Genomic DNA, 14,401 nt, shown 5'->3' with positions numbered 1-14,401 from the left:
GCCCTAAAACCAGTTTTGTCCAGGTCTGCATTTCTCTTAGCTGACTGCTGTTGAGTTGTGGGGTGTCCAGTGCCAAGTCCTGTAGAAGTCATCTCTGTTTATCCTGTACCTGCGCACCTCTCCGCTGCATCCTGCCTCTCCACTTCTCAAGGCCTCTGCTACCATACCAGGCCTGTATTTCTCTATGCTACATCATTGTTGTAGAGTTGTGAATATCTCATTCTATACAGAGTAACTGCTTGTTACTGCTGTCTATATGAAACTGTGATTGCAGCATGCCTGCGTAAACAAAAGGAGAACCAATTAGGCATAGGCACCTGGTCAATCAGAGAAATTGCTGTCACAGCTAAATCAAGTAACAGTTGCAGGCAGGTCAAGAAGAGTTCAGCCAAAGTAAGCCTGACAGGCTTTAGCCCTAAGGCCTTGCAAATGCAGTACAGAGCTTATGGACTGCTACTAGCAGTGGCAATACTGTGTTACAGGGTTACACAGTTGTACAGCAATGGGAGGGGTGATGTGGAAGAAGAATTCAAACAGATGTGAGTTTGAGAAGAAGGACGGGATGGTTAGACAGCGTGTATTTTGTAGAAGGGAGTTTGAGGGGGATGGGAGTGAGGATGGACCTGGAAGGCCAGTGGTGTTTTGGAATAGGCTCTGTCTGCAGAGGTACTGTCATCATCCGGTGGTGTTGGTTCTAGGTGACACCCCTGTGAAGGGGTTCCCTCAGGGGAGAGGTTGCATTGCATATTTGCATCTGTAGCTTGAAGTTGGGCTTCAACATCTCCCATCAGTCTCCCTTCCATTCCCAGTAGAGTGAGAGAGGAGTGGCGCCGTGTAATCAAAGGCTTCCAGTCGGTTTTGCCTCCTGCGTCTTCAGTTCTGTGCTATGCAGTATTACTTGTTTCCTCCTCCTTTTCCTCTCTCCTTCCCCAACAATTATGTTACAGATACAATTCCTTGCATCCCTTTTGGCTGCAGCTCCCAAAGCATGTGGCAGCTCATGGGCATAACTTGCAGTGCAGAGGAAGCATGTGGGAAGATGCAGGTGGTATGTCTGTGTTGTGAATATTGGTTTGAGAATTGATGTGACAGGAAGGAGATTTTCTGCTTGTCTTCTCTCATACTGAGACAAGTTACGGAAGGTTCAAGTCATCTTTACTCTGCTTTTCTCCCCTCGCCCCCATTGCTTTGACTTCTGTTGTGTAGTTTCCTCTTGCCTCGTTTCTGCTGAGTACAGTAGAGGTCATACTGATAAGTATTTGATATATGTCCGGGAAGTGTGCTGGTAAAAGAGGGTGAGGATGAATTCTGTCATGGGAACAGGGTCTAAGTACATAGGGACAAAAGACCCTGAGCAAGATGGTAGCTATGGTGAGCAGGGAAAGAATGGGAATGCAGGAATGTTGTCCCTTATGAATACAGATTGCTACCTGAACAGATACACCTACAAATCTGTTTCTACTATACCAGAGACTCTGTTATGCTCCTCTGGAACTATTATTGACTCCTGCCACTTAATTGCTGTGCATCTTGTCAGTGAAGAACATATTTATTTAGAATGGTCAGATATATGGTCACTGCAGGAAAACTCCATGTGGTGTGTTAGAGGGGTGCTTTGTAAAGGTGGAGAGTATCTTGGGTCATAAATAGCTCCTAAGCCATATGGAAGTTGCTTTAATTGTTTCCTCTTTGGAATTTTTACAGTTGTGTTGATCACTCATTTTCAAATGAAACTTCATAGCAAATCCCTCAATAAAAATACAAGGCATCTGAATTATCAGGCTTTCCTAATGGAAGAATAGGTGTTCTGATGTGTAGTCTAGCTCCTCCTGGGAGTGATGTGTTATGCTTTGGTTCTTGGACAGAGCTGTAATGGCAGGAGGTATGTCACAGTTCTACCCTGCTGTCTTTTGTGAATTTAGTATAGGATTTTTTTTACGTGTGTGGGAAGAAAGGCTGTTTTAAGCTACAGAACTGTGCTTTGAATTCAAGCCTCAAACTGCTGCTGTAGATTTCCAAGTAAGTGTGCTATATGCTGCATGTTACAAATTATTTTCTGCCTGGGATATGGATCTTTCCCCTTGATGGTGTTAACTTTTCATGTGTTTTTCCTCTTCTCCCAGCTTTAAGTCATCTTCCTCTTCTCTTAGTAGTTTTCCTTAGGTTCCAGTAGGTAGTCTTTAGGTGTGTTTATTCTTGTGCCCTTTAATATTGTGAACTCTTGCCTAGGCATACCACTCTGATCATTCATGCATATTGCTTTAAAAGTTACAGGTGCCAGCTGTGATTCTGCAGCCAAGAGTGAACACTGCTGCTAAAATAAGACTTATAGCGCTGTTGCTGATGCTATATATTGCTTTCTCTTCTGCAAATTAAATTGTTGGCATTGTCTACTAGTCATTCTATTTGGCTTCTTTTTATTAGTGTGTGAAGTAAAGTCATCTTAATGTTCTGTAGGAAAGTTCTGTGAAGGCTAGAAAGCCTACAAATACCTGTGGTTCAGAAACATTCTGTACACCAGAAAATTTACAATAACTGTCTCTATCTGCTTCTCAAAAACATTTCCACAAGCAAAGCTTTCTGCAGCTCCGTCAAGGAGAACAACTGATAAACCCTTGAAATCCCTGTTTTGCAAATCTCATCTGGATGATGCCATGGTTTTGTACTGAAAGATGGAGTAAAAGAATGCAAAATAATTTCCCTGTTATAGAAATTTATTGTTTTTTTCTATGCAAATGTGTATTTCCGTTCCCTCCAAACCTATAGTTTTTACCACAGGCATTTCATATTTATAAGAAAACTATTTTCATACATTTGTTGGATTTTTTTAAGCAAAGCATCATTGTAAAAAGAGTGTAAGGATCTTCAAATATTTGCAGTAATGGCAACATAAACTAAAAAGCACTGCAGTACATGAAGCAGATTGTTAGAAGCTTTTCTTGTTGAAATCTTGATTCACTTCATCTGTTACCTTCATGAAGGCATCTGAACCTTATCTATACTGCTTATGAAAAGTACGAAAATAGTACGTTGCAAGCCAGCAGGAATTGCAGAAACTTTTCTTTCAGTTCTCTGAAGCTCTCTGGAAAACCTCGCTCAGAATAGAGAGGTTTACGGTAAGTTAAACTTTGCTGTTGTTGTTGACACTCATAATATCAAGCCAGACAAGCTGACAGCTCTATATACCTTTGCTGGTTTTAATTGCATTAGTACTGTCATGTCTTTCTGACTCTGCGGTCATGTGGGTTGCTCTCCATTTGTTCTATGCTCTTCATCACTTAAAAGCTGCCTAGGAGTGAAGGTTACAGTTTTGGACAAAATCTGTGGTTTAGTAACTTCTAACGCTTGCGTAATATTCCTTTTCCTCCTCCTTCTGATTCCCTCCACAAAATAGTCCCTGAGACTGGTAGAGAAAGTAAGTTTTCTGCACACAAATTATGTGTACAAATAATTCAGTCATTAAGTTTGGCTTGCTTAAAGAGTACAGTGCAGTCTAGTGGGTGTTCTGGTCTGAAAGCATTTGTTATCTTACAGAAGATGTGTGTTTTGATGATCCTGATGCTTACAGCACTGATGACTTATTCTTCCCGTATGTTTGTTTTTTTCTTTTCTTTTTCTTTTACAATAATCTAGTGGAGATTTTAGACATGAATGTGCTATCTTAACACTGAAATACGTTTCTTCAGATACACACTGTAAGGTGAAGTATTGGTTTTTACTATAGTTAGTGTAGGTGGGCATCCTTTGCTCTTCAGGATTATAGGCAATCAAAAATGTATTTTATGAAGTGTTCTAAATGGTATTTTTGTGATGTATTTTGATTTTATACAATGAGAAATGCATAGGATATGGAAGTTGTGAAACACTGGATTTGGAGGTAATGTCTGTCATCTTTACACATTTTCTAAACAAACAAAACCCAAAAGAACTAGTCTAGGGAAGACCAAATGCTAGTTCTTTACTTAGTGTTTCATATTCCATGCTTTTAGTCATCTTGTTCTCTTGGGACGTAACCACTTAAACTGAACCTTGAAGAACTGCTTTCATCCAGAGCTCTGTGTTGCCAGCTACTAGCCACAAAAGAAGCTTTTTATCTTGAAGTTTTGCTATATCTTTGTTTAAGTGGGAATTTTAGATTGTGGTGAGCTTTTTTCTTTTTTCTTTTTTTTTTAAAATCTGAGTTGTATAAAGGCGAATTTCTGTTTTTTCTAGAATCTGTTGGGGTTAAAAGTTATGTTTTCTATGCCTTTTTTTAGAAGGTTTTCCTTAGCTGATAGTTATTCCATCCTTCTTTTTCCCCAGCCAAACTTGAAAGAGAAGGCATGACTCTTTAATATTAAAAATGGAATCATTGTCTTGGGAGCCTGAATAAAAAGCAATTACCCCTTTAGTCAAATTTTACTTCCTTGCTGTCTCATGTAATTAGGTAGCTTCACCAGCTTCCTTCATCTTACTAGGGAAAAACAGCTAAGGTGTAGTTTCACTTCACACTTAATTCAGTTGAGCTGTCAGTCATTTCAAACCTTGTGGTCTTTCTTACTCTTGCTGTCCCCAGCTGCATGCTGTAACTGCTTCCATTGCACTGGATTCAATGCTTAGGTGCCCACAGTACAACTCCAGTGTGTGATTTGATCTGCTGCCAAAAAAGTGTTTTCTGCAAGGACTTGCCTGAGCTGATGAGAGGGGAAAGTGTTGCTGGGAATGGGGAAGGAAGTCACTTCTCCCCTCCCCTGCCCTATAGTTTGAGGAAAAGGCAAGGGGAGGGTGGCCTTTTTCTGGGGCTCTGATTTTTTTTTTTTTTTTTTTTTTAAGCACTGTTGGCTGTAGTGGTGGGTTGCATAGCTGCTGCTCATGTGATCACTCCTTCACTTTTTGGGCTAAGGCATGCAGTTCATTCTTTCCTGAATTTCAGGCTGTCTCTGGCATATGCAATTTAAATATTTTCAGCAGGAAAAACAAGGTGGCTGCTTCTACACTAAAAAGTTTGTGGTGTTCATGTTCTTTGATAGGTAAGAATGAGAAAAAGGCCGTGGCTTTGTTTTCATATTTTGAATAGCCTTGCTGAGCCAGCAGATGCTTGCATTTTCAATTTCATAACCCACTTAAAGAACAAGTTAGTGGTGCGTGGTTTTGAACAATTAAATAATTACTTCCAAACTGATTTATCTTCTGTAGCATTTTAAACCAGTTGTTCTAAAAGAACTTTTTTTGGAAGACAGAATGCCAATTTATCTTAATACCTACAAGTAAAACCAACTACAAATATGCCATTCAGCATTGGTAACTTGCTAAGTTTGCATAAGCTTGTATTTAGAAATGCATCCTTATTACCAGGCTTATGACCCACATATATAGGGGATGGGTAAGGTGCTGTAGGGGAATAATGGTAAAGAGCTGTCTAAAAGTATTAGTTTCAATTGCTCTAAAACTATTGCAAAACTAAACACATGGAAACAGATGGTTCAGCTTCTTTTCAGTCTTTTTGAAGTTCAAGGGCTTTTTTTTTTTTTTTAGCAAAAGAACATGACTTAATGACAGTGCTGTTCCTTTGAAGGTGGTTAGAAGAGCTGGTGTCATGTAAATGATGAAATATCTCCAAAGTTGCCTCAGCAAAAATGAGTCTTCTGATTATGTAGGAATGTGGGCAGTGAGTTCACAGTAGTGATGCAACTTTCTTGCTGTGTGGACTTACTGACTCTTCTGCTTCATGCACGTGAATGTGTGTGGGGTTTTTGTCTGTTTTTAATTGTACAGTGTTTTCTGACATTTGAACTTTATCTTCACAGAGACAGCTTAAAACCAATCCGAACTAAAATATGTTTAGTGTAATTTGACTTAGCTTGTTATCTCAGCTGTAAGATGAAGGCAAGCTTTAGTAATCATATTTGTGTCGGTCAGTGCAGTGGATCAAAAAGTACTTGTAATCTTTGAGTCTGCGTGTATCCTTTAGTTTTGGTTTCAGCAGGAGAGTGTTATCCTGTTGGCTTTGTTTGCAAAACTGGATGTTGGATTTCCAGTAGTTAAGGCCGCCTTCTCATTTTAAGCTGAATTCTTCTGTTTAATTTCTCCAGTTTCATTTAACTAATTTCAGTAGAGTGAAATCGATATAAATGAGGGCAACTCAGCTCCTTTGTATACTGATAATTAATCCTGTTGCTCTACTCTTTCAGTTCATGTATGGATTAATAGTTTCCTTTGCTCTTTATCTTACTGCTGCCTAGTCAGGATGCCATCTCTGTCACATGTAGATGCACGGTCCCTATTTATAATGAAATATTGCCCTGTTTTTGGGGCTATGTAATGCAGGTACTATAACAAGTGTGGTCTTAGGAAAGAGCGTGAGGAAAATATGCATGTTTGCTGGTGGTTCTGCTAATATAATATGCCTCTCTTATCAAAGAGTACCTGTGAAATGCTGTTGGTGTCAGTTGTCTTGCAAGGCTGTGTCTTTCACTAGAACCTGCATGGAAAGCTGGAGGAGCTTGTTTGGCAAGGAAGGCAGTTATGCATTTCAGCTGCAGAAGTTCACTGAGCAAAGAAAAATGCTAAAAGTCTGTTGACTCTTGTTTCGATAGCTGTAGTCCTGTCTTCCCCACATTTGGCCATGTTTTCCAGGGCAATGCCCAGGAAGTCTTTCAAGTTTCAATGCCTAGATTTGTCTGTTACAGAGATTGTTGCATGCAGTATCTGTCCTTAGTATGGAAGCTTCACACTGTGAAAATCCCTAGTGATGAATATATGAACTGTGCCAGTACTTGGAGTCATTTTTTTTAACCTTACGTGTAAGAGAGAGGTGATAGGTAATTAAAATGTACTTGTAACTATTCTGAAATACTGTTAGGAAGCTCTGCTGTTTTTTATTTCAGAATTGTAAGTTTAAATCTTGATTTGGAGCATGACAACTTTTGCTCTGGTGAAATATGCACTAATTAACATCTGTAATATCCTAGACTGCAAAAGAAAAGGTAAAACTTCAAACTTCAAAAATACATCTTGCTAATTGTGCAAAAATGTTAGAAACTATGAAACTTTACAGTTTAAGCGTTTGTAAGCAAAATGGCGAAGCATGCCCTTAAAAGACTAAAGCAAATGCTAGTATGTGGAAACTAGGATTAAGGTAAGCTTGAACATTGGTAAATCAAAGCTTGTGTTAGGATGAACTCTGGCTTCATGATGGCTTCCATAGGGAATTTCTAGGTTCTGGCTGTTGCAGGTCATTGCATCAGGAAAAGAACTTGCTCCAAACCTGTGCTTGTTTCTCAGGTTTTAAAGGACCTGCCCCCCGCCCCACCCCACCCCCCCCCACCCCAAAAAAAAAAAAAAAAAAAAGCCCCACGCCTTTAAGGTATGTGCTATTTTAGTGGTTTTTTTTTCAGCAGATGCTATGTAATAGCTGGGTTTTTTTCTGTATGTGTGGTGTTCCCCCCAAGGGTTTCTAGTCTTAAATGCTGTTCCCTTGCTGTACTAGCAAGAGAAACACTGTGATGTTTTTTCTACAGACCATGCATCTATTAGTCACGAGGTTTTTCCACTTTTCTGACTCAATAGCTTGCAACTGTGTGGGATCTTATAAGTAGGAGAGCTACTGGCCATCTTTTACATCTGACTGAGCAGCGGTAGGTGACAGCTTTTCATTTATTTCCTAACTCTGCTTTAATCTTCACACTGGAAATGTTTCATATGTTCTCTAATAGGCAGGATTTGGGATTGTAGCTTTATTTGTCACTGGTTTTGCTTAACATGTAACACCAAGTAGTTTAGCTTGTGTTTTGGACTTTTCACTTTCTGTCACTGGCCTGATTTGATGCTTTGATTGCATGAGAGGTGTTGAATTTCCTTTGTTGCTTATGTCTGTCTTAAAAATCTCCAAACACTTGGGATGATCTGGGTATATTTAATCCTGGTTTTGTACAGAATGGTGTGCTAACACAGCATTTAACTAGTGACCCAGTGAATATTTAGGAATCTATTCATAAGTGGCTTTCCCTATGTAATGCAGGTTTTCAGTAGTCTACACAGACAACTTTTACTGGGAGCCTTTTGGGGAACAGATGATTTCTTAATCTCATTTCTAGGGCAGTAAGGTCAATATTTTTCAGTATAAAGTATGTGAATGTTTCTGTATGCTACTTTTAAAATGCTCTGGAATATTTTCAAGTCTTGTATTGCTGTAATCCTGCTTAAATGGGAAAAGGCAGTGAACTTGTGTAGGGGAAATATAGAACACTTTTTTTTTTTAATCAGTGATAGAATTTTAAAGGTAAATAGTTTTGCTTGGTATCTGAAATGTGGAGATCTCTACATACTTGTTATTGATTACTGCCATCTCCTTTAATTAGCCTGACTGCTGTGTCTTCTACCGCTGCATGATTTTGCCCTGTATTAGGCACAGACCTCTGTGGAGGAATGTCTGCAGCCATTTAATGTTTTGAAAATTGCTTGTTTTGGTTTGTGTGTGAAGTACACACACCTAACTTTTGCTGTCGCTTACTGCATTGAAATGCTGTTTTAGCAATATCAGAAGTCTTTTCATATCTGGCAGCAAAAATAGAGGCTGGAATCAAAAGTACGTGAATAAGAAAGGTGGCTCAGCCTTCATTTCTGAAAGGGAGACAAAAGAGAATCAGGGTTGTAACCCCTTCTCAGCAGTGCAGTAGCACTTTGCTTTCGGCTTCATGCTTTCCAGACCTCCTTGAGCCTCTTGTGCTGGGGAAACATGGGACTGGTTATCTCGGTGTGTGAACCTGATCAACAGCAAGCCTCCTTTGAGTCCAAAGCATTGAGCTTGAATGGCTTAAGGTAGTGAGGCTGCAAATATGAAGTCTTCGTGCAAAAGCAGTTCAAGGTCAGAATTGAAAACAGCATACTGGTGCTTTCAGGTTCCTGTATCAGGCACTCTTAAAAGTTGGGGTTAGGACCCTTGTCCTGAATGGAGGGGCAAGAGAGGCTGTGTGGAGACCTTTTGGAGGACTTGGGGGAGGAGGATGTTCCTGCAAGAGTGTTTGGGTTTCTGAAACATGGGACTGCTTAAAAAGTTGACAGGAAAAAGTTCCTAGGTGTATCTTTCAATACCAATAGGAAAGAAGCTCTCCTGTTATGTATCTAAGTGCAGCGTGTTCCTTATGGCGTAAGAATCTCTCAGGAAGGGAGGGAGCATACATTCTCAGTCTTCTTTTCAACTTTCTTTTATTATGAAATCCTAGTGGAATATTGTTAGAGTTTTAAAAGGTAAGGAAATTCAAAGTCAGCATGGGAATAACCTCTTAGTAATGGAAGCCAATATTTGAATTCCTTGGCTTTCCAATGATATTCTTGCTTTTCGGTTCTGTATATATTGCTGTATATACAAGTGCAGCCTTAATTTTACTTTTTACTTCATCAAGGCTCAAATGTTTGAAGCCTGCTGTGTCACTTCTTAGTAAATAGAAAGGTAGTGGAAAGTATAGATTTCTTGGAAGCCATTGACTGTTAAGCACTGGAATTCAAGATTGGAAAGACTCTTCTACTATGCCACTGTTGTGACAGCTGAACAGTCTTCATTATTATTCCTAAACTGTTCTTCCTGGTGGATGTTAAAGCTTAATATCTATGAATTAGTTTTTTCGGTTTTTGATTTGAGAGATTTTTTTCCCAAAGAAGTTTTCTTCTTCAAGGTTCAGTTGAAGTGGGTTGAAAAACAAATAAACCCCCACCCCCTTAAAGCCTGTATCCTGGAAAACAGAAGGTACCATAAGCATCCTCTTTTGCTAGCAGCATAAAAACCATGTATTTTATGTTTGGGCATAACTTTCTGCAAAGTTGCAATGTCAAAAGTCAGTCTTGAGAATATCCCTGTAAAATACAAGCTGTTTAAAGGCTTGTTTCTTTAATATCACTACAACCATATGGTTAAGATCCTGTAGTAGTGGGAGCAGTACAGCTATGGAATAAGTAGTAGTGGAGCTTATATTTTGGTCTCTTCAAACTATTTCAAGCTTGGATTTGACTCAGTCTTCTCCATTAACTCCTAGAGTAGAAGGAAATAAGCAAGTGTGCTTAATAAACTGATATGCTGCACTAAATGCAAAAAGAAGTGTGAGGGCCTATGTGTGAGCCTAGATGTAATATAGTTAGCCTGATAATTAGGGCTTTAACTGTAGGTGTAGAGATGACTGTTGACATTTTTATTTCAGCTGTCTATGTTGCCCCCGGTACACAGCCAGTTAAAGTGCTTATAAAAACAGCTCTTAAAATTGCTGAAACATCAAGTCAGCTGTTCTTAAGGTGGAAATGGCCAAAAAGTTTATTCTTTCCACTTTGGGGAGGTGGGGATTGGTTTAGAAATCTTGCATTAACTATTTGAGTTACATTTCTTTGAGAAATGTATTACTTATCATGTCAGCACATAAGTAGTACTACTAGGTATATCCAAGGCATGTTTTTTCTTCTCTTGACTAAAAGTAAGTATCTCTGATAATGAAGATGCTGTATAGTGAAGTGTTTCTTTGTGCTGCTTTTTATTTGTATTGTTTAGTCTATATAGAAGAAAATTTAAGACCTTAAAAATACAAATAATCAATCTTCGCCTTTAAAACAAAAGGATGTGCATTGTTGCTTACTTGTGCTATTGTGCTTATTTGTGCTATACAGACAGTGTTTAGTGACTTGCTTATGCCAGATATTTGGGATAAAATGGGTTTGTGAATGTCAGCATTCACTTAGTAAAATGATTCTCTTGGCCCTTGCCTTTGGCAAAGGGAAATACAACTTAGACTTACTGAATTTCAGACTCTTTAAAGGAATAAGTATGTACTTGATTTTCTCTATTAATATTCAACTTCTGGGTTTGTAAACTGGCAAGGCTGAAGCTCTGGTAGTTTAGAATTGGCTGATATCTTGGGGGTCCTGAATTGGGAAGAAATTTATTTCCCTTATTTTCTGGATATAGATTCAGGTATTTGGTGGGTCACCCTTTGCCTGGCTAGTCTTAAGTCAGTAATAATAATTAAGACAGTGAAATTGTGAAACAAAGAACAGTTTTCTGCCCACATATCCAAGAGGGAGTTAGATGAGATACTAATAGCATATTGATTTAAATGGGTTTTGAAACTTCAAGCTGTGAGGAAAGTAGCATCCTAATATTTGCTACTTTAATAGACCAGTTTTGGTCTGAGTAGCAAAGTTCTAAGTGTGAAGTAGGGAATAGGTAAGTCTCCTTTCTTAAATTTGTATTCTGAGTATGATTAGGTAGAAAAACCTCTGGACACTAGACGTAGTCTTTGCTCAATTCTTGTGGTACAAGTCAAGAAAAAAGTGCATCTGAACTACAACTATTGATAAAGGACAAGAAAAAAGCCACTTCTGCTCAGTTGCAGATGAGAGGTTATATATAGCAAGAAAAGAAAATGCTTTTGAAAGATAAACTTGATATAATGAAGATTTAATAAGGAAGGATGCATATTGCAGATGCCTCGTGAAACTTCTTTTGGCTGTCTTTAGGTCTGGAAGAGGTAACACTAAGGCAAGTGGTGGAAATGGTTGTGTGCTCACTGCATTGGTATGTTTTATGATCTGTTTTTGAGTCTGGCTAGGGGCTGAACTGTGTTCTGTGTGACTTCTTGAAAGATAAGAATAAAACTTTTCAGTCTGATGGCAAAGCATAGGTAACTGGTACATCATAAGTTGGAAGCTGTGAAGAACTTCCACTTATTTGCTAAATAAAAATACGGTAGCTTTTTTTTTTTTTAAAGGGTGTTTAAAGGAGCAGATGAGTGGTTCTTAATAGAATTTCATGGTTACTAAATTGCAAGATTTCTTCTATTTGTGCTTCATTTTTACACTTTCATTGTGGGGGCTGCTTTTCTATCAATGCCACTATGATTTGAAGGTCTAAACAATCTATCTTTTGGGGGAACAAAGTGAAACAGTCCAGGTATGTTCTTCCAAGAAGTTTTATCAAATCTCCCATCTAAACTTTTAAAGTCAGTATTGCAAGAACTGAACATATTTTACTGTTCCACCTCCCTTCAACCAAATGACATGTGTGAAGATTTTTCCTTTTTGTCCTAATGGATGGAATAAGGTAATAGTGCATAATGGTTTGTTAAATGTGTTTTTGCCCCTGCATTGATTGTGTTTTGTGATTGATTTTACATTTTGAAGCTTTTGTTTGTTTTATGCAGATGGCTTCTACTTATGTAAACTTAACATCTGAACCCTTGATAACGGCGCTTTCCTTTTGCATTTTAGTGCAAAAGATGATATTGATATTGATGCCCTTGCTGCTGAGATAGAAGGTGCAGGAGCTGCAAAGGAGCAAGAGCCTCAGAAATCCAAAGGCAAAAAGAAAAAAGAGAAGAAGAAACAGGATTTTGAGTAAGCTTGGGTTTTTTTTTCTATCTATCTTATTTTATTCCATTATACAAAAACTCAGTTACTTAAGTACCATAACTTCTTTCTTATTTTAGTGAAGATGATATCCTGAAGGAGCTGGAAGAACTTTCAATAGAGGCACAAGGAGGGAAAGTTGACAGGGAACATTCTACAGGAAAGGTGAACACTGAAAGGGAGGTGGGCTATTTAATAGGAAATAGTTGAAATATGAGATATCTCTGTCCCAGGAAAGTTGTAGCATTGTGGTGTAGCTGGAGTTCCTATGTGAAACATGCAGCTAGCGTATATTTTTAATTATACTTGATTGTATTTTCATGGTAAAGTCAATTGTGAATGATTTTACCAGAAGCCATGTCTTCATGCTGATAATTATTCAAAGCCAATCAGAATAAATTTGAGTTGTGGGCTGAGGTGTCGTACACTCAGCAGGAATAGTTATTGCTTTCAGACTTTGTCTTCGATAAGAGAAGTTTTTCTTGACATCTCTGGATGCTAATTCTTAGCTCACAATAGCAAGTGATTTTTCATGGCTGATTATTGAATTGTTTAATTACCAGGTTGAAAATGACAATGAAGAAAGCTTATCAAAACAAGATAAAAAAAGGAAAGGAAAGAGTAAAAAAGCTAATCTGGAAAATGACTATGACAGTGAGGAAGTGGAAGATAAAGATAAAAAATCTAAAAAAACTCAGAAAGCAAGACAAGACATGCTTTCTGGCAGTGATGATGATGATCATGAGACACAGCTTAAGAAAAGCAAAGGGAAAACTCAGAAGTCAAATAAAAAGCATGATCTGTCAGAAGAAGATGAAACTAACGTTAAGAAAAGCAAAGACCGTGCAGGGGCAGTGTCTACAGGTGAGAGTGGTGATGAATCAGATGAAGTCTCCCAATCTAGAAAAGGACAAAAGAAAAACCAAAAACCAAAGTCCACTCCTGCTGCTGAAAGTGGCGATGATGAAGAAGAACCTTCATTCAAAGTAAAAACAGTGGCTCAGAAGAAGGCAGAAAAAAAAGAACGTGAAAGGAAAAAACGTGAGGAAGAAAAAGCCAAACTGAGGAAGCAGAAAGAGAAGGAAGAATTAGAAAGTGGTAAAGAACCAGCAAAGCCAAAGGAAGCTCAAAAAAAAGCTGAAGGGAAGGCTTCTCCTGAAGTCATGGCAGCCCCTGGCCCTGGGGAAAAAGGAGAGACTCCTGCAGGAGCAGAGGGTTTGTAACATAGTTTCTAAAACTGTAATTTAAACACTGTAGCTTTTGTAAGAGGGCCAGAGAGTTGGCAGGCAGTGAGAATGATTTGGTGCTTTATTCTCAATCTGGAATACTGGACACTTGGTAGTCTTGTTTGCCTCTTTGTGTTGGCTCACATGTGGCTGTTTTTTCTGGCCTGTAGTTTGTTCAGGTACATGGGAAAACAAAAGCCAGGTGGTGAATTCTCATTATGATATATTTTTACAGTTCTGTATTGCAAACATACATTTTTCACTTCTCAGTTATTCTGTTACTTTAAGACTTCAGGCCCTGACTTTGTAACTTAAGAGACAGTATTTTTTTTTTCATTATGAAGTGCTTATGTAGTAGCCAGTAAAAGTGTTCCTCATTTGGTGTTATTTATCATATTGGAAACATTAATTGTATTTAGAATAACTTTAAAATTTCTGGGATCTTTGAATGTATGCCTTTTCTTTCTATAGCTGATGACAATGAGGGGGACAAAAAGAAAAAAGACAAGAAAAAAAAGAAAGGTGAGAAAGAAGAAAAAGAGAAAGAGAAGAAAAAGGGTCCCAGTAAAGCCACGGTTAAAGCTATGCAAGAAGCCTTGGCTAAAATGAAAGAGGAGGAGGAAAGGGCAAAAAGAGAGGAGGAAGAACGCATAAGACGACTGGAGGAACTAGAAGCGAAGCGCAAAGAGGAGGTACTGTGTATCTTACTCTGAGGATAGGATAAAGGAGAGGATAATCTTAACCTGTACCCTTGCTGGTGCTGTTGGTTGATTAGTCCTTAATGTTTCTCACCAACAGAATATACACAT

At 38.5% G+C, this 14,401-nt stretch overlaps 1 protein-coding gene across 1 annotated transcript in view; it reads left to right on the top strand.

Annotated features, from left to right (window-relative positions):
- EIF5B (eukaryotic translation initiation factor 5B) overlaps nt 1-14,401 on the top strand; it is a 37,598-nt gene that overhangs the window by 2,282 nt on the left and 20,915 nt on the right. Inside the window, exons 2-5 of the mRNA XM_049834595.1 lie at nt 12,229-12,354; nt 12,447-12,531; nt 12,930-13,581; nt 14,064-14,284. Of these exons, the coding sequence (XP_049690552.1) occupies nt 12,229-12,354; nt 12,447-12,531; nt 12,930-13,581; nt 14,064-14,284 (1,084 nt within the window). The remainder of the gene's footprint in view (nt 1-12,228; nt 12,355-12,446; nt 12,532-12,929; nt 13,582-14,063; nt 14,285-14,401) is intronic.

This window comes from Accipiter gentilis, chromosome 31 (assembly GCF_929443795.1).
Source record: "Accipiter gentilis chromosome 31, bAccGen1.1, whole genome shotgun sequence".
In the NCBI taxonomy this organism is placed as follows: domain Eukaryota; kingdom Metazoa; phylum Chordata; class Aves; order Accipitriformes; family Accipitridae; genus Astur; species Astur gentilis.
The sequence above is the reverse complement of the archived record's forward strand: the minus strand, read 5'-3'. Positions and strand labels throughout refer to the sequence as shown.